Source organism: Arvicola amphibius, chromosome 4, assembly GCF_903992535.2.
Source record: "Arvicola amphibius chromosome 4, mArvAmp1.2, whole genome shotgun sequence".
NCBI lineage: Eukaryota > Metazoa > Chordata > Mammalia > Rodentia > Cricetidae > Arvicola > Arvicola amphibius.
This window is the reverse complement of record NC_052050.1, coordinates 16,232,240-16,254,090: the sequence shown is the minus strand read 5'-3', so window position 1 is coordinate 16,254,090 and position 21,851 is coordinate 16,232,240. Positions and strand designations below refer to the sequence as shown.

Genomic DNA, 21,851 nt, shown 5'->3' with positions numbered 1-21,851 from the left:
CCGCCCAAGATTAACTGAATCAGAACCTGCATTTAGCAAGACACCCCCTCCCTCGGGTGATTCCGAAGCAGGGCGTTTGACGTGAGTGCAGAGAGGCAGGTTGCAGCCAGTCTCCGAATTCTGAGTGGGGCTGGGTAGCCCTTGGGAGACTTCTGTGGGCTTTTAAGCCAGGGAGTGTCTTGCTGGAAGGTTTGATTCAAAGAGATAAATCTGGATGCCTCCTGGGAGAGATGGAGTGTGGGGTGATGGGCAGGGCCTGCTTTGGGGACTGCGCCCCCCCCGCCCCCACGGCATGTGGCCTTGGACATGCAGCTGGGTTTTTAAGGTGTAGAAACCTCACTTGCTAATTGAGAATGGATGCATTTCCGTTTGCAATGTTAGTGTAAGGCTGGAGCCCTGGCCTGGCCTGAGGAATGTCTCTTTGGTTGGCATTTGCTGATATAAAGCCATGTTGTCCAGCTTGTGTAGCTATGGGTTATTAAAGTAGGGGTTTACCCATGGAAACCTCCACAGAGAGGGAAAGGGAGGGGACCTTACAAGGACCGCCCCCTCCGCCGCTGCGGGCCCCATGGTTCATGTGGGGAGCCCTGGTTTAGCCTCTCCTGCCCCTATTCAGCCTCCGACTGTTTGCAGGATGCCTAGTTTAGGCAATAGGACAAGTTCTGTGTTCTGGCCAGTCTCATTATGAAGGACATGTCATTTCCAAAGCAGGGGCCACATTTCCAGAGGACCCTTCCTTCCCTCAGCGCCCCACAAGCTACTAAAATCTATTTTGCCCATTGGCTAACAGAAGATGATTGACATCTCTTGCGCCACAGAGCAGGCTTGTTCCCTTTCTCAGCCCACCCCCTCTGAGAAGTAGGGCGGGAGCACCCCCACAGCTGACCTGGATGGAGCTGCTCTCAGAAGTCTAATCTGGAGCAATGCATAGGATGGGCCCACATCCTCACTCTTGCCGAGACTGAATCCTGCCTGAGCCTGACTTTGTGGGTGTTTGAATAAAATTTTGTTTTCTTTTGCCAAGACCCAAGTGAGGACTTGTTTGCTCAGTGCCCTCAGACCCCATTTCTTAGCGGACAAACCTAAAAGGCACCTCTGTGGGTGCAGGAGAGGGCCTTCAGAAGCGAGAGGAGGTATGGAGAGGGGAGGAACTGGCGACAGACCCTGGCAAAGTGATGTGACCGGTCTGCCAGACCTGAAGTACCCCGTGATGTTGCTAGCTGCTCACCCCATCTCTGACAAGGCCCCTCACTCACTCAAGACTCCTCCCCTCATTTCTTTTACCCAAGATTTCCCAGGCCAACAAAGAGGGGTGCTCCGTGAATGTTATTTGATGGAGGTTTCATTTAATAAGCAAAGGGGCTTCGGGATAAGTTTGATTCTCTTAGCAGGGAACCCTGTTTACCAGTGATCCTGGCTTAGGATGCTAGTGTGTTCCATCACCTGCCCGTCTCATCCAGAGAGGGCCTGCCCTGTTGTGGTTACACTGTGCTGCTACCAAGTCCCTGCCCCCAGGCCTCCAGTGACTATGGAGGATTTTTGTTTTAAGTATCTTAAGGCTCTTGTCATGGGGAAGGCAGATGTGTGACAGGTTGGGGAGGGTGTGTGTGACACCCACTGGGTGATGTATGTATGTATGTATGTATGTATGTATGAATGTATGTATGAGCACATCCATGTGCCTCTCTCCATAGACAGGTGGGCCAATGTCAAGGTGGAGTGTGACCCCAGCTGGCAGCCCTTCCAGGGCCACTGCTACCGCCTGCAGGCTGAGAAGCGCAGCTGGCAGGAGTCCAAGAGGGCGTGTCTACGGGGTGGGGGTGACCTGCTTAGCATCCACAGTATGGCTGAGCTGGAGTTCATCACTAAACAGATCAAGCAAGGTAAGGGGCTGCCTGGCAACCGTGTTGGGCAGAAGGGAGGGAGAATCTATATACCCAATCCCTTCCTTTTCAGGACACGCAAAGGAAGTTCTTTTCCTTTGTAGCTGGAGCGAGGCTGACCTCAGTGTCTTCTTTCCTCCTCTCCCTCCCCCCCCCCCCGTTGTACCTCAGAGGTGGAGGAGCTATGGATTGGCCTCAATGACTTGAAACTGCAGATGAATTTCGAGTGGTCTGATGGGAGTCTCGTGAGCTTCACCCACTGGCACCCCTTTGAGCCCAACAACTTCCGTGACAGCCTGGAGGACTGTGTCACCATCTGGGGGCCGGTGAGACTCCCCTTCCTCATCACAGCACCGTAGTGCCCCCTCCACCTCCACTTTCCGGGTGCCCTCCCCTCAGCTGAAATACAGGTGACCTACTATTAGTACACTGAGCCCCTTCCTTCCACAGGTAGGGTTTGAACCCCACTTTCACCTCCATAGCTAAGTTACTGGCAGGGTTGGAAGAGAGAATTCTCCAGAAATCTTAGGCAAACTGGCAGGCCCATTCTTGGTCTCCTGCCAGCTGTTCCTCCCCACCAGCAGGTGGCACTGGAACCTACACAATGGCGAGGTTGGGCAAGCAAGAACATTCTCTGCCAGCCCTTGCCCTCAGCTCAGGGTTCTGTCTTCTCAAGAAATCATGGGTGATGATTGCTTGCCATGCCTTGATTCAGACTCAGGGTGGATGGGAGAAGGAATTGAGGCAGGGTTTTGACAGAAGAGCCCAGCCCTGAGCATAGATTATTTCTCCTGCTATCAGATGTAGCCATAGAGCTAAGTAACAGATCCATCTGCATTAGGGGATTTTGTTTAAACATTTAAATGATTTGGTGAGTGTCTTCTGTGTGCCAGGCGTCTCTGGTGTACTGGGATGCATACATGCTGGGCTGTCATGGTGGAACCTAATGGTAGACTCGGTGCTGGCTGGGTTGCTGAGGTGGGCTCAGGTGTTCCTCCTTACCATCTGAGATTCAGGCCTGGGCACACCTGCCTTTACTAGCCCCGGTTCTTTAGTAGTCCCAAGGGTAAGACCCATGTGTTACAGGATATTTGATCACACTGTGAACCCCAAGATTGTGTTAATTCAGTGAAATCAACCTTGGGTCAAGAGGCAGAGCCAGCAACTAGTTGACAGGAAGTAGCCATAGAGAGTAAGAGGAGTTAGATAAACGGATAGAGAAATGGACAGGAAGCAGTAGGGAGGGACTTTGAGTGTGCCAGGCTTTTTTGGTTGGGATAGTGGAAGAGAAGCTCTTTTTTCTAAGAAGTTGGCTCAGAAGGAAGGTCCGCTGGTTGCTTCTCGGCCTCAGCAGGTTTTCGCAAGCATTTAAGACTCTCTGGTCTTTATTGGTACAATCGTAAGATTGATATTTAGTTTACAAACAACACCCATGAACTCAGTTTTCACAGTTCAGTCACCCAAGGCTACCCACAATCCAGAGTAATTAGAGGGACATTTTCAGAAACTGTTCAGAGGCTTGCAGTAACTTTTTTTTTAAGTTTACATTTACATGTATGGGTGTTTTACCTGCACGTGTGTCTGCATCCCACCTTCATGCCTGGTACCTGTGGAGGTCAGAAGACAGCACTGGATCCACCGGGAACTGGAGTTATAGACAGTTATGAGCCATCTTGTGGGTGTTGGAAATTGAACCCAGGTCCTCTGAAAGAGCAGCTAGTATACTTAGCCGCTGAGCCATCTCTCCAGCCCCTCAGCAACTCGTTCTTTCATTTACCCGTGAAGCCCATTGAGCTAACCTGCTCCTTCTGTTGAACAGCCTGGGGCAGAGAGAAATCAGGCTGTTTGCTAGGAATCTCACAACAGGCAAGAGACAGATTCAGATCTAGAAACAGATTTGTGGGGAGGGTGGGATTTGGGGTGAGGCTTCCCTCTCATGTGTCCTAGGAAGGACGCTGGAATGACAGTCCCTGTAACCAGTCCTTGCCATCCATCTGCAAGAAGGCAGGCCGGCTGAGCCAGGGTGCTGCTGAGGAGGACCACGGCTGCCGGAAGGTGAGGGTGTTTTTGGAACTGCCCCAGGTGGGGTCAGCCCCGGGGGCTCCAAAGGGCTGGGGGTGGGGGAGGCAGAAGAAACCCTGCAGCATCTTTCTGTCCTCTAGTTTCCTAACTGCTCCTTCCTGAGGGGACAGTATTAGGGAGAGCTGGGAGGGGAGCTATGGGGGGGAAATGTAGGGCCCCACCTACCTTTGAGTCTCTATAAGGAAGCTACTTCCTGTAACAGCCAGGTACAAGGAGGCCAAACAAATTGTGAAGTGTGTTCTAGTCATGGTAGGAGCAGGCTGTGCAGGGGCTGCTCTGTGCTGTCTTTAACTCCTCAGTCTGACAACAGAGTGTGTTTGGCTGCCCCTCTGGTGGAGAGAGGCCACTCGGTGTGGATGGCCTTCTCTTTCTTGTCCTGCTCACTGGGGTCTAGCGGAGTTTGGGGGAAATAAACAGGGGTGGGGGACTGTGAGTTGTGAAAGAGGGTATGTGGGTGATGGACCACCCCACCATGTTTTGCCATCTCAGCACGGCAGGGGTGTGAGTGGAGTGGGTGTAGGGAGGCCGCCCATAAAGCACCCTTGGTGGCCTGCGTGCAGCAGCTCCTGGATGCAGGGTTCACTCCTTGGTGTTTTCCTTTGGGCTAAACTCCTTCCACAAGCCCAGCCCCAACTGAGCCCTCCCTGAAAGGCATGATGATCACAGTTGCTGCAGGAGAAGCCCAGCTGAGGAGTCTGGGGTCAGTGAGCTCAGGGCTGGGCTCTGTCCTGGTGTGAGTGCCGTGGAGTAGGACACCCCGAGGCCAGCCTGGAATGTCTGTGTGTGGACACTGTGTCCAGTGGGGACACTTGGATAGCCAGGGGTCTTTGTCTAGGCCCTGCTTGGCATCTGGGTGCCTCCGGGACATTATCTACTTCTGTCTTGCCTCCTGCCTCTACTCTGGAGCAGCCACTGCACCTGAGGTGGTCACTTCTTTCTTTGATGAAGGTCTGCCTCTGCCTCCCTCCCACCCCAGGGACCTTATCCCAGACTCCACTCTGCTGCCTCCTGAGGATCACGCAGCCCCCGCTCCATCCTGCCGCCTCTGCATAGCTCTTCAGCCCTGGTGGCTGAGCCAGCTGCCCTTTTCTGTTAATGCTGACTGTTTAGTATTATTTCTATTTCTCATTCCTGTCCCTGTGTCTGTCATATGAGTGTGTGTCATGCATGTGTCATAGTGTGTGTGTAGAGCAGAGAATGATTTTGGGGATCAGTTTTCTCCTTCTACTGTGAGATCCGTGTGCACATGTTAAATGCTTATGTGTGTATGCATGCACATGTGTATTTGTGTTCATGCTGGGAACAAAGGTCAACCTCAGGAGGTTGGCCTTCTTGTTTTGAGACTAGGGACCCCCCCCAATAAGTTAGATTGGCTGACTAGCAGATCTGCAAGACTCTGCCTGCTTCCTGCTCCTCACAGCTGAGATACAAAGCATGTGCTGCCATCCCTGTTTTTTGACATGAGTTCTGGGGATCTGAACTCAGGTCTACATGCTTGCATAGTAAGCATTCTACCAACTAAGCAATCTCTCCAACCCCTGATTACTTTTGGTTTTGTTTTCCTTTTCTTAGTACTGGGGACTGAACCCAAGGCCCCACACATGCTAGAAGTCTGTTCTTGCCACTGAGGTATATGTTCAGCCGCTGTATTTCTTGGTTAAAAAGCTACGTATTTATCAACTGTCTGCAGCAGTGCCCCTGCCCGGGTCCAACAGTTGTTGGTTGTGGTAGGGAGAGCTGAGAGTAGTCGGAGGCAGAACATACTACAGGCACTGATCTCCGGAGCCAAATTAGTCCCCTCTGTCCTGCACATACCCAGCCACGTCCTGATGTCACTGCTGCGCAAGCGCTGGCAGCTAAGGGTGGAGCCCTCCTCCCATAGCCACCCCCGTCCTGTCTTTTCTCTCGAGCCAGGGTTGGACATGGCATAGCCCATCCTGCTACTGGCTGGGAGAGGACCAAGTGACCTACAGTGATGCCCGGCGGCTGTGTACCGACCATGGCTCCCAGCTGGTCACCATCACCAACAGGTAGAGAGGACGGACAGAAGTCCCGGCCAGCCCTCTCCTCTGACCTTGCCTGAGTCCTGTGAGCCTTAGTGGGCTGATGTCTTGTTACAAGAAAGAGTTGTGTGGTTAAGGACCTCATAGTAGAGAAGGAGAGGTTTGGGCTGGGTGCCCAAGACATAAAAATATGGGCAATAGAGTGAGCCCGGATACTCTGTGAGTCCACAGGCACCCCCATTTTTCAGGGCACATTACCTGAGTTTCTGGGAGGGGTGTCCAGCCTGTGGTACAGGGCTTAGGGGAAGCTTCTACTAAGCGACCTGCCTTACCTGGCTTGTTTCTGAAGATTTGAGCAGGCCTTCGTCAGCAGCCTCATCTATAACTGGGAGGGCGAGTACTTCTGGACAGCCCTGCAAGACCTCAACAGCACAGGCTCCTTCCGCTGGCTCAGTGGGGATGAAGTCATATACACCCACTGGAACCGAGACCAGCCTGGTGAGCCATTAACCCCGTATGGCTGACTGGAAGCAGGGGCTGTGGTAGACCCACCCGTAGCTGCGTCAATACTTAGTGCGAGGCTTTCCCAGTCAGCTGTTCCTTTGTACCATGTGACCCATTAGCTCTGGAGCCTGCAGGCCTGCTCAGACCCTTGGCACTCCCATTTTCTAGCTGAGCCTCCTCTGTTTCTTTATCTTCACATGGGGTACATTGCTTATAGAGTTGGCTATAGTGAGGCTTATATATATATTTAACCCATGGAAAGGGATCACCTATGTATGTGCACACAATAGTGAACATAATAGATACTTGCTATCTGTACAACAATAATGTATTTCATATTTATTTTTAGAGAAAGGGTCTCACTATGTAGCTCACACTGACCTTGCAGCAATCCTCCTGCCTCAGCCCCTGAGTACTAGGGGTTATAGGTGTGTATCACTACTCCCAGTTTCGATACCATTCTTAACCTTCCTATAACCTAATGGGGTACATAACGAGATAGGCTCAGAATGGCTAAGTATCCCCTACACAGCCATGGAACTGGGACTGTGCCTCATGCCTTCCCCTCATTTGGTGCTGGCCCCCAGAGCTCGTCCCTGTAGAGATAAGCTCTTCCTCCCTTTCAGGGTATAGACGTGGAGGCTGTGTGGCTCTGGCCACGGGCAGTGCCATGGGACTATGGGAGGTGAAGAACTGCACGTCATTCCGGGCTCGCTACATCTGCCGACAGAGCCTGGGCACGCCGGTGACACCAGAGTTGCCTGGGCCGGACCCCACACCCAGCCTCACTGGCTCATGTCCCCAGGGCTGGGCCTCAGACCCCAAACTTCGACACTGCTATAAGGTGGGATACCCCAGCTGGCGTGGTGGAGGGAAGAGGGGGGCAAGAACACCGAGGTAGCCCAGCCAGGAGGACCTGGGGATGGACTGTCGTGACCCTGGGGTTCCAGTCTAGACTACAGACTAGAGTAACTGCTGATGAAGAATTTGTCAGTGGGTTCTGAGGTCTGATGCGTAGTAGGTGCTTAACCAATGGGAAGAGCTGAAGGAGCTGGACCCCAGCATGTTCTTTGGGGTCCCCTGGGAACACTTACAAAAGGAGAATCTGCTAGTGGAGCACGTACAAGGCCCTGGGCTCTGTCACTAGTGCATCTCTGGCTGCCACGCAGAGGTTGGGATTCGGAAGGTCTGGGTAGGGCCTGGTAATCTGACAAGCTTGGGAACCACCAGTTTGCTTTGTTGTTTCCGATTTTTGTGTTTGTTCTTTTTTGTTTGTTTGTTTGTTTTTCGAGACAGGGTTTCTTCTGTAGCTTTTGGAGACTGTCCCGGAACTAGCTCTTGTAGCCCAGGTTGGCCTCGAACTCACAGAGATCCGCCTGCCTCCGCCTCCCGAGTGCTGGGATTAAAGGCGTGCGCCACCATCGCCCGGCTGTGTTTGTTCTTGTTTGTTCTCTAGCTCTTGGCAGTCCTGTTTCAGCCTCTCAAGTGCTGATACAGGCTTAAGCCATTATGCCCAGCCTGGCCTCAAACTCACCATATAGTTGAGGAAAACCTTGACCTTATGACCTTTGCCTCTATTTCCCAAGTACTAGGTTTGTATGCGTGGCTTCTGAGGCCTCTTCTTCCATACAGAAACTGAGGTCCAGTGATGGGGGAGGCGGAGCCTGTCCTCAGTCAGCTGTGGCTCTGCTTGGGTTAGCATCCCAGTCTGAGGATGAGGTGCGGAGGGGCTCTTGCCAGGAGCTGACGGTGTCACCTGCCCTCCTGAGATGATAGGATTGTCTTTAGCTATCGCTGTCTGGTGAGGCCACAGCACCTCATCCTATTGCTGCATTGAGAAGGTAGCAGATGCCCATGGCCACAGCTTAGACAGCTGGCTTTGCTTCTGCAGGTGTTCAGCTCAGAGCGGCTGCAGGAGAAGAAGAGCTGGGTCCAGGCCTTGGGGGTCTGCCGGGAGTTGGGGGCCCAGCTGCTGAGTCTGGCCAGCTATGAGGAGGAACATTTTGTGGCCAACCTGCTCAACAAGATCTTTGGGTATTGAATGGGTGTGGTGGCCTGCACTTGGGTGGGGACAGGCTTGATTGCTAGAGTCTTGGTTCTGTCAGGCTCAGGGTGAGAAGGTAGACAGATTAACAGTGCCCTCAGAGGGTCCAGCTGGGGCTTAGAAAGGCCTGTATCTGTGAGTATTGACAGAACCATCCTGCTGTCTTCAAGTTGCCATGGTCTCCTGGAATCTTGGGTGAATGCACAGGGGTGACCCACTCACAGGAGACCCTGCTGATAACCAGTGTCCCGTAGCCAGCAACGTCGGTTCTTGTCTCTCAGACAGAGTTCCCTTTGCAAATTCCTGCACCCACTCCAACCCACCTCCACCGCTGGCAACATTTCATAAGAACCCGCCCCTCTCTAAACCATCCTGAAGGACAGCTGGAGAAAAGCTGAAAGTGCTCAGGAATGGATAAGGAGCGTGCCCACATCCCATCTTTTCTCCGTAGGCTCCGAGGACTGTAATTTACGGCACATGGCATTGTAACCATTTATTATTGGTGAAAAAAACAACAAAAAACAATAACAAGTGGACCCAGGCTTCCCAAGATCTTAATTTCAGGGTTATCTCCTCCTAGCAGTCAGGATTTTATCAATTGACTAGTAATTACAGCAGCCCGTGTTTGCCATCACGTGTGGGCTGTTGGCGTCCCTCGGCACCCTGCCTGTCACACAGTCCCATGCTCACGTGTGACTGTTGGCGCCCTCGGCACCCTGTCTGTCATACAGTCTCATGCTCAGCTTGTACTGATGAGGTAGGTTGTCTGCCCAGTGTCACATGGGTCCTTGATGAATCACTATTTGAATCTGGGTGTTTTGAGCTCCAGATCCTCTGTTTTCTCCTACCTACCCTCCCATATGTTCACCAACTCTCTAACCTCCCCAAGTGAGAAACATGCCAACTTCTTCTAGCCAGGGTACCCAAGAAAGAGGTCAAGGCCCAGGCAGGCAGGCTGTGTTTTTTGAGTTAAACAGGGCACCTGGTCTGGCTTTCCTTGTCTCTAGGGAGAGAACTTTCAGCAAACAAACAACCAAACAAATCCCACAGTGCTTTGGTTCATTAGTTTGCAGCATTGATGGCGAGGTTGGTGCCAGCCACTCTTACCTCCTCTCTCTTCTGTCCCCACCCAAGTGAGTCGGAGCCTGAGAACCATGAGCAGCACTGGTTTTGGATTGGCCTGAACCGCCAAGATCCTCGGGAGGGTCAGAACTGGCGCTGGAGCGATGGTCTAGGGGTGAGGAGCCGTGGAGGAGGCAGGCTGGGGAGGGGCGTGGGCTGGGGCCTGGCAGGGCCTGGCATGGGCAAGGATTTTGACCAGTGTGGGTTGATTAAAAGCAGTCAGGTTAAAGACCGGATGCTCACCCAGCTTGGCAGGCCTCAGCTCCGACTGACCTTCTCGGCCGCCTGTCATATATCCCACTTTCCGTCTTTGTCTCACTTTCTAGTTTTCCTACCATAATTTTGACCGGAGCCGTCACGACGATGATGACATCCGAGGCTGTGCAGTGCTGGACCTGGCCTCCCTGCAGTGGGTGGCCATGCAGTGCCAGACACAGCTTGACTGGATTTGCAAGATCCCAAGAGGTTGGATGTGGTAGGAAATGGGGTGGGGTGGGGCAAGTGCTGGACACGGACCTTGAAGTCAGGAATTTGGGGGATCCGGCCCCCCTCTCCCTTGACATTTTTGACTCTGCTCTGTAGGTGTGGATGTGCGGGAACCAGATGCTGGTCCACAAGGTGAGGCCCCCAGGCTACCTGATCCCTACCTTGGCCCATAGCAGGTCAAGGGTTCCACCCCAAGGGGGACTAAGTTAACTAGCACTGGATGCTACTGCCCTGCTTCCATGGTGTGGAAGGAGGGTCAAGCCAAGGGCCTGTCCCAGGTTCATCTTTGCAAGTCACTTGTTGCGTGCTCTGGCTCTGTCCAAGCCCAGAGCTTTCCAGGGCCTGTCTAGCGGCCTGGCGCCCGCTCCCACCCCTGCGCTGCTCCCGTAGGCCGGCTGGAGTGGCTGCGCTTCCAGGAGGCGGAGTATAAGTTCTTTGAGCACCACTCGTCGTGGGCGCAAGCACAGCGCATCTGCACATGGTTCCAAGCAGAGCTGACCTCCATTCACAGCCAAGCAGAGCTGGACTTCTTGGGGCAAAACCTACAGAAGGTGGGCATGAGAGACAGCGAGTGGTTATGGGTCCGGAAAGGGCAAAGGTTGAAGACACGAGGCTGCTAACCTCTGCCTGCTCTTGTCCCCAGTTCTCCTCGGGCCAGGAGCAGCACTGGTGGATCGGCCTGCACACCTTGGAGAATGACGGACGCTTCAGGTGGGAGCGCTGGTGGGCGGCATGTGTGAGGGCATGCGTATGCGTGCGTGCCTGCGTGCATGTGTGTGTATGGCTAGCTGTGTCCCTAGGCTAGAGGTGTCGGGGCTGACCAAAGAGGCAGATAGACCTGCATTTGAGTTCAACTCTGCTCCTAACTGACTACAGGGCCTTGAACAAGGAAGTGACCGGTTTCTGGCCTTTGTTTTCTTATCTGAAGGTGACAATAGTGACATCTGCCTCCTGGGATTCTTGTAAGGATTAGTAGTAGCAAACTGAGGGGCTGGGGATGTAGCTCCGCGTTCTTGAGACCCTGGGGTTGATTCCTGGACTACAAACAAATACTCCAAAATGCCAAAAATTTTATTTCTATAAATAAATACATCAGTTATAATTTAATTTAGGTATTTATTTTTGAGACAGGGTCTCACTGTATAGCCATGGTTACCTATGTAGACCAGGCTTGCCTTGAACTCACAGAGATCTCCTTGCCTCTGCTTCCCCAGAGGGTTGGAATTAAAGTTGTGTGCCGCCATACCCGGCTTCACTTTATTTTTAAAGGTTAATTGTTAACTTTACTGCAGTATTCCTTTCATCATTTTTAATTTTTGAAAGACTTGAAAATTTATGTATGTGTATGTGTTTCTGTGTGTGTGCGCGTGCGTGTGCTAGTACCTCCTGGAGTTATAGGTGATTGTGAGCCACCCACGTGTGTATTGGGAGCTGAACTGTAGTCCTCTGGAAGAGCAGTACACACTCTGAACACCTGAGCCATCTCTCCAGCCCCTCGATGCCGATCACTTTTAGGCTAGTTTCTGACTAGGTATAAATACCACATAGTATATTTTACAGAGTGGACCAGTTTGCCAAGTTTCAGATGACAAATTGCTAAGCTGTTGCATCTGCTGTGGTCCACCTCGTTGTGGCTTCCTGCTCTGGAGACTCTGGGGGCACGTGGTGTTGACAGGTCACCATGCCACCACCACTTCTCAAACTCAGATCCACGAAAATAGAGCATTCACGTCGTTAAGATACAAGACCTAGGGGGCTGGAGAGATGGCTCAGCAGTTAAGAGCATTGCCTGCTCTTCCAAAGGTCCTGAGTTCAATTCCCAGCAACCACATGGTGGTTCACAACCATCTGTAATGAGGTCTGGTGCCCTCTTCTGGCCTGCAGGCACACACACAGACAGAATATTGTATACATAATAAATAAAAAAAAGATACAAGACCTAGCAAAAAGCCACTGGATATCACAGCGTTCTGTTTGATAAACAATTTTAAGTCCTTACTACAGCATCCAGCAATCGCTGAGTGTTACATAGTGGTGACACTTCCCCATTATAGCTGGTGTCACATTGTGGACAAAACTGGCCAGGACATGGACAAAGCATGTATGCTAGTTAGTTCCCAGGGGACTCCAGTCAGTGCCTGCCGTGCATGAATTAGGGAGCCTGAGGCAGAAAGACTAGAAGTCAGTGGTGATCTGGGCACTTCTTGGCTGTAGGGTTTTCAGGCATCTCAGAGAGCTGAGTGCATGCTGGGAAGGGCTTTACTTAGAGGCACAGGCTTGGGGTCTCTGGATGCACTGGGCCCCATTAGTGCCTCTGTTCTGTGGCCTCCAGTGCTGGAGATGGAGGAGGCTGAACCTGAGTTCTCTGACTCTGTAGGTGGACGGATGGCTCTGTTATAAACTTCATCTCTTGGGCACCGGGAAGACCTCGACCCATCGGCAAGGAAAAGAAGTGCGTGTACATGACAGCCAGCCAAGGTGAGGATGAAGAGAGCCAGAAGGACATTGTCAGCATTAGGGGTTAAGGTTGGGGGTATCCAGGTGGGACTAGGGGGGTCATTAGTCTCCTCTTTGTGAGCAAACCCAAGAAGGGCTGTATCCAAGGAGCAATGGGTGAGCCCATGGCTCCAAGGGCACAGAGGGCTTGAGCTCAACCTGAGTTCTCAGAGCAGCCCCCTCCCCCCGCCGCCCGCCCCTCCCTACCCCACCCTGCCCCGCCCATCCCCCCACCCCAACCTGCCCCGCTCCACCCCACCCCACCCCGCCCCGATAGCCCCGCCCCGCCCCGCCCCGATAGCCCCGCCCGCCCCACCCTGCCCTGCCCTGCCCTGCCCTATGGCCGCAGTTTTCTTCTCCCCCTTCACAGAGGACTGGGGGGACCAGAGATGCCACACAGCCTTGCCCTACATCTGTAAGCGCAGCAACAGCTCTAGAGAGACTCAGCCCCCAGACTTGCCACCTTCAGCCCTAGGAGGCTGCCCCACTGGCTGGAACCAGTTCCTTAACAAGGTAGGCAGTTGGGAGGGGACATCAGGAGAGCCAGGGGAGAGGATGGGAACAGTGGGATGGTTGAGCCTCAGGAGCCTTGGCCGTTTGGCTTGTCTGTCCCCACCAGCCTCTCAGTGCCAGTGGGAGCGAGGCTCCTTGGGAAGTGGCTGGTGTATAATACCAGATCTACCAGGGAGTGAGGTTTCCTAAATACTTCTACGAGTTTTCTAGATCAGTAGTTGTCAAACCTTTTGATAATGAACCTTACTAATAAAACAAAATATTCAGCATTTATACTCAGTCTGTATGTGTGTATATATTATTTATGTTTATGTATACAAACAAAAAAATTTAGAGTTGCTTCTACACCCATGAGAGTATCATCACATGGAGTCAGCCATGCATAAGAACAGAAGTGAAAACAGAGATTAAAGATAGTATCTTTAGAAATTCTTTATTAGGGGAATGAAAATACATTTGGGCCACACAACCGATCAATTATAACAATATTTATGCATTTTTTTTTTTTTTTTGGTTTTTCGAGACAGGGTTTCTCTGTGTAACAGCTCTAGCTGTCCTGGAACTAGTTCTTGTAGACCAGGCTGGCCTTGAACTCAGAGATCCACCTGTCTTTGCCTGGGATTAAAAAGGTGTGCTGCCCAGCTCTATTTATACAATTTTAATAAGACCATATGATTGCATATATTTCATTCTCTTGTTTTGCAATATAAAAACAATTTCTTTATTTAAATTTATTTTTTCACTGGTACATAAAAACATAAAAAGGATAGCTACTTAGGGGTTGTCATGTAATGCTTTGGTACATTCATGTATTGTATAATGCTGAAGTTGGGGTAGATGTATCTGGCTCCTTGAAGGCATATTCTTGCTCTAAAGGAAACCATCCCAAGTCCTTCCTTTGAGTTGTCTGAAACGCTCAGTGCATATTGTTCTGCGGTCACCTGACGGTCACTTTACCACTGTGTGTCACCTATGACACAGTCATCTCATCCCATGTGCACCTTGCTGCACCACAGCACCAAACAGACTTGATCTTACATAATTTTACCTTAGTGCTCAGTACGGGACTTTCCCTATCCCTCCTCCCCTCCTACCATCCCTAGTTCCTACCACTCTATTCTCAACTCTTTGTTTGATGTTTTTAGATAAGGTTTCTCTGTGTAGCCCTGACTGTCCTGGAACTTGCTCTGTAGATCAGGGTGGCCTCGAATTCTGAGATCCACCTGCTTTTGCCTCCCGAGTGCTAGCCAGGATGAAAAGCATGGGCCACCACTACCCTGCTAATCTCAATTTTTATGAGATTAACCACACACACACACACATACACACACTTTTTGAGATAGGGTCTCATGGAACCTAGATCAATCTTGAACTCACTATGTAGATGAGGATGACTTTGAACTCCTGAAGGCCCAGCTGCTGAAGGCTTATGCAGTCTTATGCAGTGCATAAGCCTTCTGTATGCCAACTAAGCTGTATGCCCAACCAGAGATGAACTTTATTTTCCACGTTTGTATGTGGGTGGTACATGTATGTGTGTGCACAGGCCAGAGGTTGACCTCGAGTGCTTCCTTAATGGCCCTGTACCATCAATATAGAGGTAAGGTCTCTCACTGAAGCCCAGGTCTTGCTGATTTGGCTAGCCTAGCTAGCCAGTTTGTCCTAGGCATCATGTCTCCGTCTCCTGAGTGCTGGGATTACGAGTGAGCCACCATGCTTCCAGCATTTACATGGGCGCTGGGCTCTGAGCTTCCGTCCTCATGCCTACCCAGAGAGCGCCTTACCCACTGAGCATCTCCCCAGTAACCCAGCTTTTATATCCACATATGGACGAGGCCAGGGTGTCTTTCTGTATTCTTTTTTTAATCTTCTTTTTTGAAGATTTTTTTCTTTATTATGAACACAGTGTTCTGCCTGCATGCGTGCCTACATGTCAGAAGAGGGCACCAGATCTCACTACAGATGGTGTCAGCCACCATGTGGTTGCTGGGAATTGAACTCAGGACCTCTAGAAGAGCAGCCAGTGCTCTTAACCTCCATTTCGTCTCTCCAGACCCTCTATATTCATTTTTAAAAATTCTTTTGCTTCATTTTTATTTTATGTGTATTTTTGCTGGCCTGTATTTCTGGGTACCACATGTATGCAATACCCATGGAGACCAGAAGAGGGCGAGAGATTTCCCCTGGAGCTGGAGTTCCAGACAGTTGTGAGCTGCCATGTGGGTGTTGGGACCCAAACCCAGGTCCTCTACAAGAACATGGGTGCTCTTAACTGCTGAGCCGTTCATCCCTGCCACCCTAGTTTTCTTTTCTTTTTATTTAGCAACGTTTAGAGAACTGTCTTTCCTGGTGTTTTGAAGCTGGGCATGCAGGTGTACACTTGAGACTCAGACCTCAGAGGCTAGAGGATGGTGGGAGACCAGGCCAGCTAGGGCCACACGGATAAACTTCTCAAAACAGAAAGTTCAAGCAACCACAGCAAAACTTCATGAAAACAAAACAGTGGGAAAGGAGTTAGGGGTTTGGCTCATTGGTAGAGTGCTTGCCTAGCATGTGTGAGACCCTAAATCCAGTACACACACACACACACACACACACACACCCAAAACAAAACAAAAATAGTGTTAGGAGATAGCTCTGTCGGTAGTGTTGGCTCTACATGAGACCATGAAGACCTGAATATGATCCTCAGAACCCACAAAAACAAAACAAAAAGCCAGGCAGGTTGAACACACCTGGAACCCCAGTGCTGGGGAAGCAGAGGCAGGAGAAGCCCTGGGATTCACTGGCTGGCCAGCCTAGCCTAACAGTGAGCCCAAGCCAATGGGAGACCTTGTCTCAGAAACCATACAGAACCAAGGCAAGCGGCAGCTGAGGAACGACAGTCCTCTGGCCTCCATAAGCACACACACACATGCGTGCACACCCACACATGTACACATACACAACCAAGCTGGGTATGGTGGTGCACACTTGCAATCCCAATATTAGGGAGCTGAGTCCAGAAGACCGTAAGTTCCAGACCAGCCTGGGTTACATAGCAAGACCCTGTCTCAAACAGTATTAAGCTCCTTCCCCATCCTGCCAAATCCTCCCAAAACAGAACCTGGGCTTTTGTGAATCCTGTAATAGGATGAGAGGGTGGGGCTTTGTCCAGGGAGGTCCATATGCCCTGTGCCTGGTATTACTGCCTCAGTCTGAAAGCCCCGGGCATCAGCTGCTGAGGGGCACCCAGCAGGGCTTCTGGGTTTGTGGGACGGAGATGTAGAGCTGGGTATCAATCACATCCCCTGCCCCACAGTGTTTCCGAATCCAGGGCCAGGACCCTCAGGACAGGGTGAAATGGTCAGAGGCACAATTCTCCTGTGAACAGCAAGAAGCCCAGCTGGTCACCATTGCAAACCCCTTAGAGCAAGGTAGGGTCAGCCTATGGGGAGGCACTGATGTCCTCCACGACAGTCGCCCCACAACGGGGCTGGAGCAGAGCAAACAGGGATCAGCCCATCACTCCATCACTCTTGCCTTTCTTCTGGGGGGGACTAGCCTTCATCACAGCCAGCCTCCCCGGTGTGACCTTTGACCTTTGGATTGGACTGCACGCCTCGCAGAGGGACTTCCAATGGATTGAGCAGGAACCTCTGCTGTATGCCAACTGGGCGCCAGGAGAGCCCTCCGGCCCCAGCCCTGCTCCCAGTGGCACCAAGCCGGTGAGGACACTGCTCTCTTTCCTCTGTCCCTGTGGCCTCCGGTGCTGTCCTCTCCCCTGCCTCACCTGTCTCCCAGCCCCAGCCACCTTTCTATGGGGCAGTGGTATCAAAAGCTCCGGGATTTCCCTGAGTAGCCCCTTCCCCCCAGACCAGCTGTGCGGTGGTCCTGCACAGCCCCTCAGCCCACTTCACCGGCCGCTGGGATGATCGGAGCTGTACGGAGGAGACGCACGGCTTCATTTGCCAGAAGGGCACAGGTATGTATGTATGTATGTATGTATGTATGTATGTATGTATGCGCCACTGCTGCCCGTAGCCACTCCAGCGCCGCCTAGCGGCTGTGGGCCAGGCCAGAGGGGACCAAACATTATTCCTTTGTCTTCGAGGGTTCTAGAGGTCCCTCCAGAGTCATGTATCTGTTTGGGAAGCGGGTGGTCTCAGGAGGAAGGCTGCTGGGAGCCAGATATGGGGTTGTGTGACATACTGGCATGGTTGGGGTCAGAACCCCCTAAGGCTCAACATCAAGGCATCTCCAGCTCCTTGCATGGCTCCCAGTTCCTCTGCCATGGGTTCTTTGGACAGGAGTCTGTCAAGGCCCTAGCTCTTCTCTGAATGTTAATTAATGAGCAAATGAAGCTCATTAATAAGAACAGGGGCTGACACCAAGGACTGATCAATGCAAGCAGGCCCAGCCGAGACCTGCCCTCGGCCCGATGTCTGATTTTCCCTGGCCTAGCCTCATACCTGGGGATGGGGTAAGGCAGGCAGAGCCCAGCCTGAGCCCTGCCCCCTTCCCCGTAGACCCCTCCCTGAGCCCATCCCCAGCAGCAACACCCCCTGCCCCTGGCACTGAACTCTCCTACCTCAACGGCACCTTCCGACTGCTGCAGAAGCCACTGCGCTGGCAAGATGCCCTCCTGCTGTGTGAGAGCCGAAATGCCAGCCTGGCACGTGTGCCTGACCCCTACACCCAGGCCTTCCTCACACAGGCCGCCAGAGGGCTGCGGGCGCCACTGTGGATTGGGCTGGCCAGTGAGGAGGTGGGCTGCCAAGTCAAGTTTCTTTTCTCTCCTGCCCCACCCTACCTTCTGCCTTGGTTTCCCTTCCTCCCTCCTGCCTTGTCTGCCCCCACCTTGCGAGTCCGTCCCTTTTTTTTTTCTCACCTGTGGCCACCTGATGCCCAGGGCTCACGGCGGTATTCCTGGCTCTCCGAGGAGCCTCTGAATTATGTGGGCTGGCAAGATGGGGAGCCTCAGCAGGTGGGAGGCTGTGCCTACGTGGACGTGGATGGGACATGGCGCACCACCAGCTGTGACACCAAGCTGCAGGGGGCAGTGTGCGGGGTGAGCAGGGGTGAGTACCACCCGCTGGGGCCGAGGCTGGGGCATGTGCCCGGTGGTCCTGGGAGGTTGCTAGGGCCACATCCTCAATCCTGCACTCCAACAGGGCCCCCTCCTCCCCGAAGGATAAGCTACAGCGGCAGCTGTCCTCAGGGGCTGGCTGACTCGTCATGGATTCCCTTCAGGGATCATTGCTACGCCTTCCACATGGAGCTGCTGTTGGGCCACAAGGAGGCGCTGCAGCGCTGCCAGAAAGGTGGGTGAGAGCAGGCCAGCCTGGCTCCCAGACTCAGACCTGGAGAAGGGACTTTCACCTCTGCCTATAGGTAGCACCTACCCCCAAGTTCTCCCTTACCTTTTACTACCCAGACCGTACTGTGACCTGTAGCCAGTGGCACACACATACCGAGACTCGGGCTGCTGTAGATGGGTGTGGGTGGGGCACGGTCAACATAAGGAGGCACTCCTTGTCCTAACATGGGCTTCCTCTGTGTCCAGCGGGTGGGACCGTCCTGTCCATCCTTGATGAGATGGAGAATGTGTTTGTCTGGGAGCACCTGCAGACCTTTGAAGCCCAGAGTCGAGGAGCCTGGTTGGGCATGAACTTCAACCCCAAAGGTGGGTGCCCTGTGTGAGGTAGGGGGAGGACCAGGCCTCGGGCTGCAGGAGAGATGCCTGCCATGATCTCTGGGCTTGGGAAAGAGGAGGAGTTGGGGAGGTTCATGAGAGAATGTCTGCTCCCTCCCACCTATAAAAGCCCCACCTGTTCCCCTTCCCACATCTGCAGGAGGCATGCTGGTCTGGCAAGACAACACAGCCGTGAACTATTCGAACTGGGGACCCCCTGGCCTGGGCCCTAGCATGCTGAGCCACAACAGCTGCTACTGGATCCAGAGCAGCAGCGGGCTGTGGCGCCCCGGCGCCTGTACCAACATCACCATGGGAGTTGTGTGCAAGCTCCCTAGAGGTGAGCCAGGCTCTCAGAAGGCATGTGCTCAGCCCGCCATGCCCACAGCTGGGCCTTGGTGCACAGGGGCAGAAGCTTTGGGTGGGAAGGCATCGGGTTTGTTAGTCTGTAGTGAAGACTGAACCTGAGCCTTAATTTCCAAAGTAGACAGCAAGCGCCAGAGGCCAGCAAGCTCCATCATTCTCTGTTAGTTAAGGACAAGGGATGTGGTTCATATGAATCACTTATCAGCTCTGCCTTCTAAGGTCTGGAGGGGGGAGGATGGTCCAGTAGGTACAAGCCTGAGACTGAGTTCAGATTCCCAGCACCTGGATAGAAGCCCAGCATTAAGTGCACATGTCTGTAACCAACCCCAGGACGGGAAGGGGTATATGTGTATGTCTGAAATGATAGGTTCCTGGAGCTCGTTGGCTGGCCAGAAGAGCCGACTCTCATAAGCTGTAGGTTCAGGTACATAGACCCTGTCTCATAATAATAATAATAATAATAATAATAATAATAATAATAATAAGGAGAGCCATCAAGGAAGACACACAATAACAATGACCTCTGACCTCCACATGCATGCACATGCTCAGTGCTCTCACCTATAAGAACACATACATAGACCACCCCACCCACATACATACCTGTTCCATCTGAGGCAAGTCTTTGAATTTCCTCATATCTGAAATGGGAGTCATGGTAGCCGGGTCACAGAGTCATAGATGGTTCAGTGAGTTTGCAGAGTGATGTTCAGAAAGCACTTCACAGGCATTTGCTTAAATTATGACCGTGAGTCCCGTGAGGACTGATTGTGATTGACCGGCTCTTCCCTCTTCCGCAGCAGGAGAGAACAGCTTCTTGCCATCAGGTGAGCAGAGCTGACAAGCCCAGAGCCTGGCTCTTTCCCTGGCTCCTCTGTGGCCCGCTGGTGGGCGTGGCCGTGGCCTGAAGTGCATTCCCCTCCTTTTCTCAGCAGCGCTTCCTGATAACCCGGTGACCCTGGTTGTGGTGCTGATGGCTGCGCTGCTCCTTCTGGTCTTGGGGACGGCAGCCTTCGTCCTGTACCGGCGCCGGCAGAGCACAGAACGTGGGTCCTTTGAAGGGGCCCGCTATAGCCGCAGCAGCTCTGGCCCAGCAGAGGCCACCGAGAAGAACATCCTAGTGTCTGATATGGAAATGAATGAGCAGCAAGAATAGAGCCAAGGGCATGGTCAGGGTGGGGCTGGAGCTGGGGAGGCAGGGATTTGGGTTAACAGGTCCCCATCACCCACCAGTCCCGTTGGTCTGTGGATCCAGGGGCTGAGCATGCAATGGGGTGGGAGTACCCAGCCTCCCACAAAGGCTAGGCTGAGACCTGGCTGAGCACAGCGGGGCATTTCCCCTTTCTCCTGGTCCTGGGACCTTGTCACTTGGGCCTGGACCCCCGTGGTAACTGGAGGCATCATGAGAAGGGAAACAAGAACTTATTTCTGCCTCTTTCTCCCCAGATCTCGGAACCTAAGCCTGCTGACCCACAGCCTATGACTCTTTTCTATTTGCAGACCTGGAAAGCCTGCCCCGTCTCTTGGGGTGGCTTTCTGTCGCTTCTCTCTGCCTGCTTGACCACATCATTTCTGTCTCCTTACCTTGCGCTCATGCCTGTTCTCACCCAGTGCCTCCTTCTGAGCCAAGGCCCTGGAATCTTTTTGTTGGGGGGATCCTCTCTCTCTGTCAGTGGGGGTCAGCTGAAGGGGCCAAGCATCTGTCAGTCCTGTGCCTGCTGGAATGGACCTAGGGTATGGCAGGAGGGACCTAGGTGGCTCAGGTCTAAGAACCAGGACACCAATGTGGTGTTTGCTGGAGTGGAGATGGGACCAGGGAGGGACACCTTATCCATTCAAGGGGGTGTCCATCTCCTGCTGGTTGGGGGAGGGCTCTGTCCCTGAAAGAGTCCCCTGTGGGGACCAAAATAAGTTCCCTAATATCTCCAACTTCAGGCTCTGCTTTGGAGAGAGCGAAGAGGGTTGTCAGGGACCCTGGAGGAACAGTAGCCTAGGACAGCAGCAGGTGCTACCATCTGCTGTGACCTAGGGGAATAGCGCCCAGCTCCAGGAGCCACTCAGCACCTTTTCAAGAGGAGGGACCCAGCCACGATAGAGAGCACCACCAGTCCCCTAGTCCCAGTGCGGGGCAATGTGAACAAAAACTCAAAGACACAGACCCTCTATTGTAGTTCTTGATTTTCTAAATGTGCTATTATTGTTTTTTAAAAAAGAAGAAAATAAAAAGAAAAGCAAATAAAACACCTTCCAGAGGTTTGAGATACCAGCGCTCTTAGTCCCTTGTCACCCTCATTCCCATGTCCCTTAGAGATAAATGACAGCTTTGCAGCCTCTATGGTGTGGTTTCTGTAGCCTGCCATTTTACCTTCGAACCCTTGGGGACATTTCCTCTCATCACCCTTCTGGCCCTGCTCATTCCCTCCTCTTGGAGAACTCAGGAGCCCGGCCGGCAGTTCCTGCCTGTAAGTGTGAGCATGAGGAGGTGCAGAGGACCCATCTCCTCGGGTTGGGCTCTTGAAAGGATGCTTAAGGATGAAGGAAGAGTGTCCTCACCAAGTGCCTTTGAGTGCATACAGTAAGCGCTCCCCGTAAACGCTAACTGCTACTGTTAGTGTGTGTGTGTGTGAGAGAGAGACATTGGTGCAGCCCGTATGTGGCGGTCAGAGGACAGTTTGCAG

The 21,851-nt window shown here is 52.6% G+C and overlaps 1 protein-coding gene across 5 annotated transcripts in view; it reads left to right on the top strand.

Annotated features, from left to right (window-relative positions):
- Positions 1-21,416, top strand: part of Mrc2 (mannose receptor C type 2) — a 58,407-nt gene extending 36,991 nt beyond the window's left edge. Inside the window, exons 7-30 of one of the 5 annotated variants that reach the window (XM_038326319.1) lie at positions 1,695-1,883; positions 2,055-2,209; positions 3,831-3,938; positions 5,880-5,995; positions 6,318-6,466; positions 7,099-7,316; positions 8,364-8,506; positions 9,651-9,753; positions 9,965-10,103; positions 10,221-10,256; positions 10,515-10,675; positions 10,768-10,835; positions 12,502-12,602; positions 12,991-13,133; positions 16,450-16,549; positions 16,677-16,840; positions 16,989-17,097; positions 17,642-17,880; positions 18,025-18,193; positions 18,287-18,436; positions 18,679-18,798; positions 18,968-19,147; positions 19,974-20,000; positions 20,106-21,416. In XM_038326319.1, the coding sequence (XP_038182247.1) occupies positions 1,695-1,883; positions 2,055-2,209; positions 3,831-3,938; positions 5,880-5,995; positions 6,318-6,466; positions 7,099-7,316; positions 8,364-8,506; positions 9,651-9,753; positions 9,965-10,103; positions 10,221-10,256; positions 10,515-10,675; positions 10,768-10,835; positions 12,502-12,602; positions 12,991-13,133; positions 16,450-16,549; positions 16,677-16,840; positions 16,989-17,097; positions 17,642-17,880; positions 18,025-18,193; positions 18,287-18,436; positions 18,679-18,798; positions 18,968-19,147; positions 19,974-20,000; positions 20,106-20,329 (3,311 nt within the window). In that variant the 3' untranslated portion in view covers positions 20,330-21,416. Of the gene's footprint in view, positions 1-1,694; positions 1,884-2,054; positions 2,210-3,830; positions 3,939-5,879; positions 5,996-6,317; positions 6,467-7,098; positions 7,317-8,363; positions 8,507-9,650; positions 9,754-9,964; positions 10,104-10,220; positions 10,257-10,514; positions 10,676-10,767; positions 10,836-12,501; positions 12,603-12,990; positions 13,134-16,434; positions 16,550-16,676; positions 16,841-16,988; positions 17,098-17,641; positions 17,881-18,024; positions 18,194-18,286; positions 18,437-18,678; positions 18,799-18,967; positions 19,148-19,973; positions 20,001-20,105 lie in introns of all 5 variants that reach the window. The other 4 variants (XM_038326318.1, XM_038326317.1, XM_038326316.1 and 1 more) reach the window with 4 other exon arrangements.
- Positions 21,417-21,851: the final 435 nt, after the last annotated feature.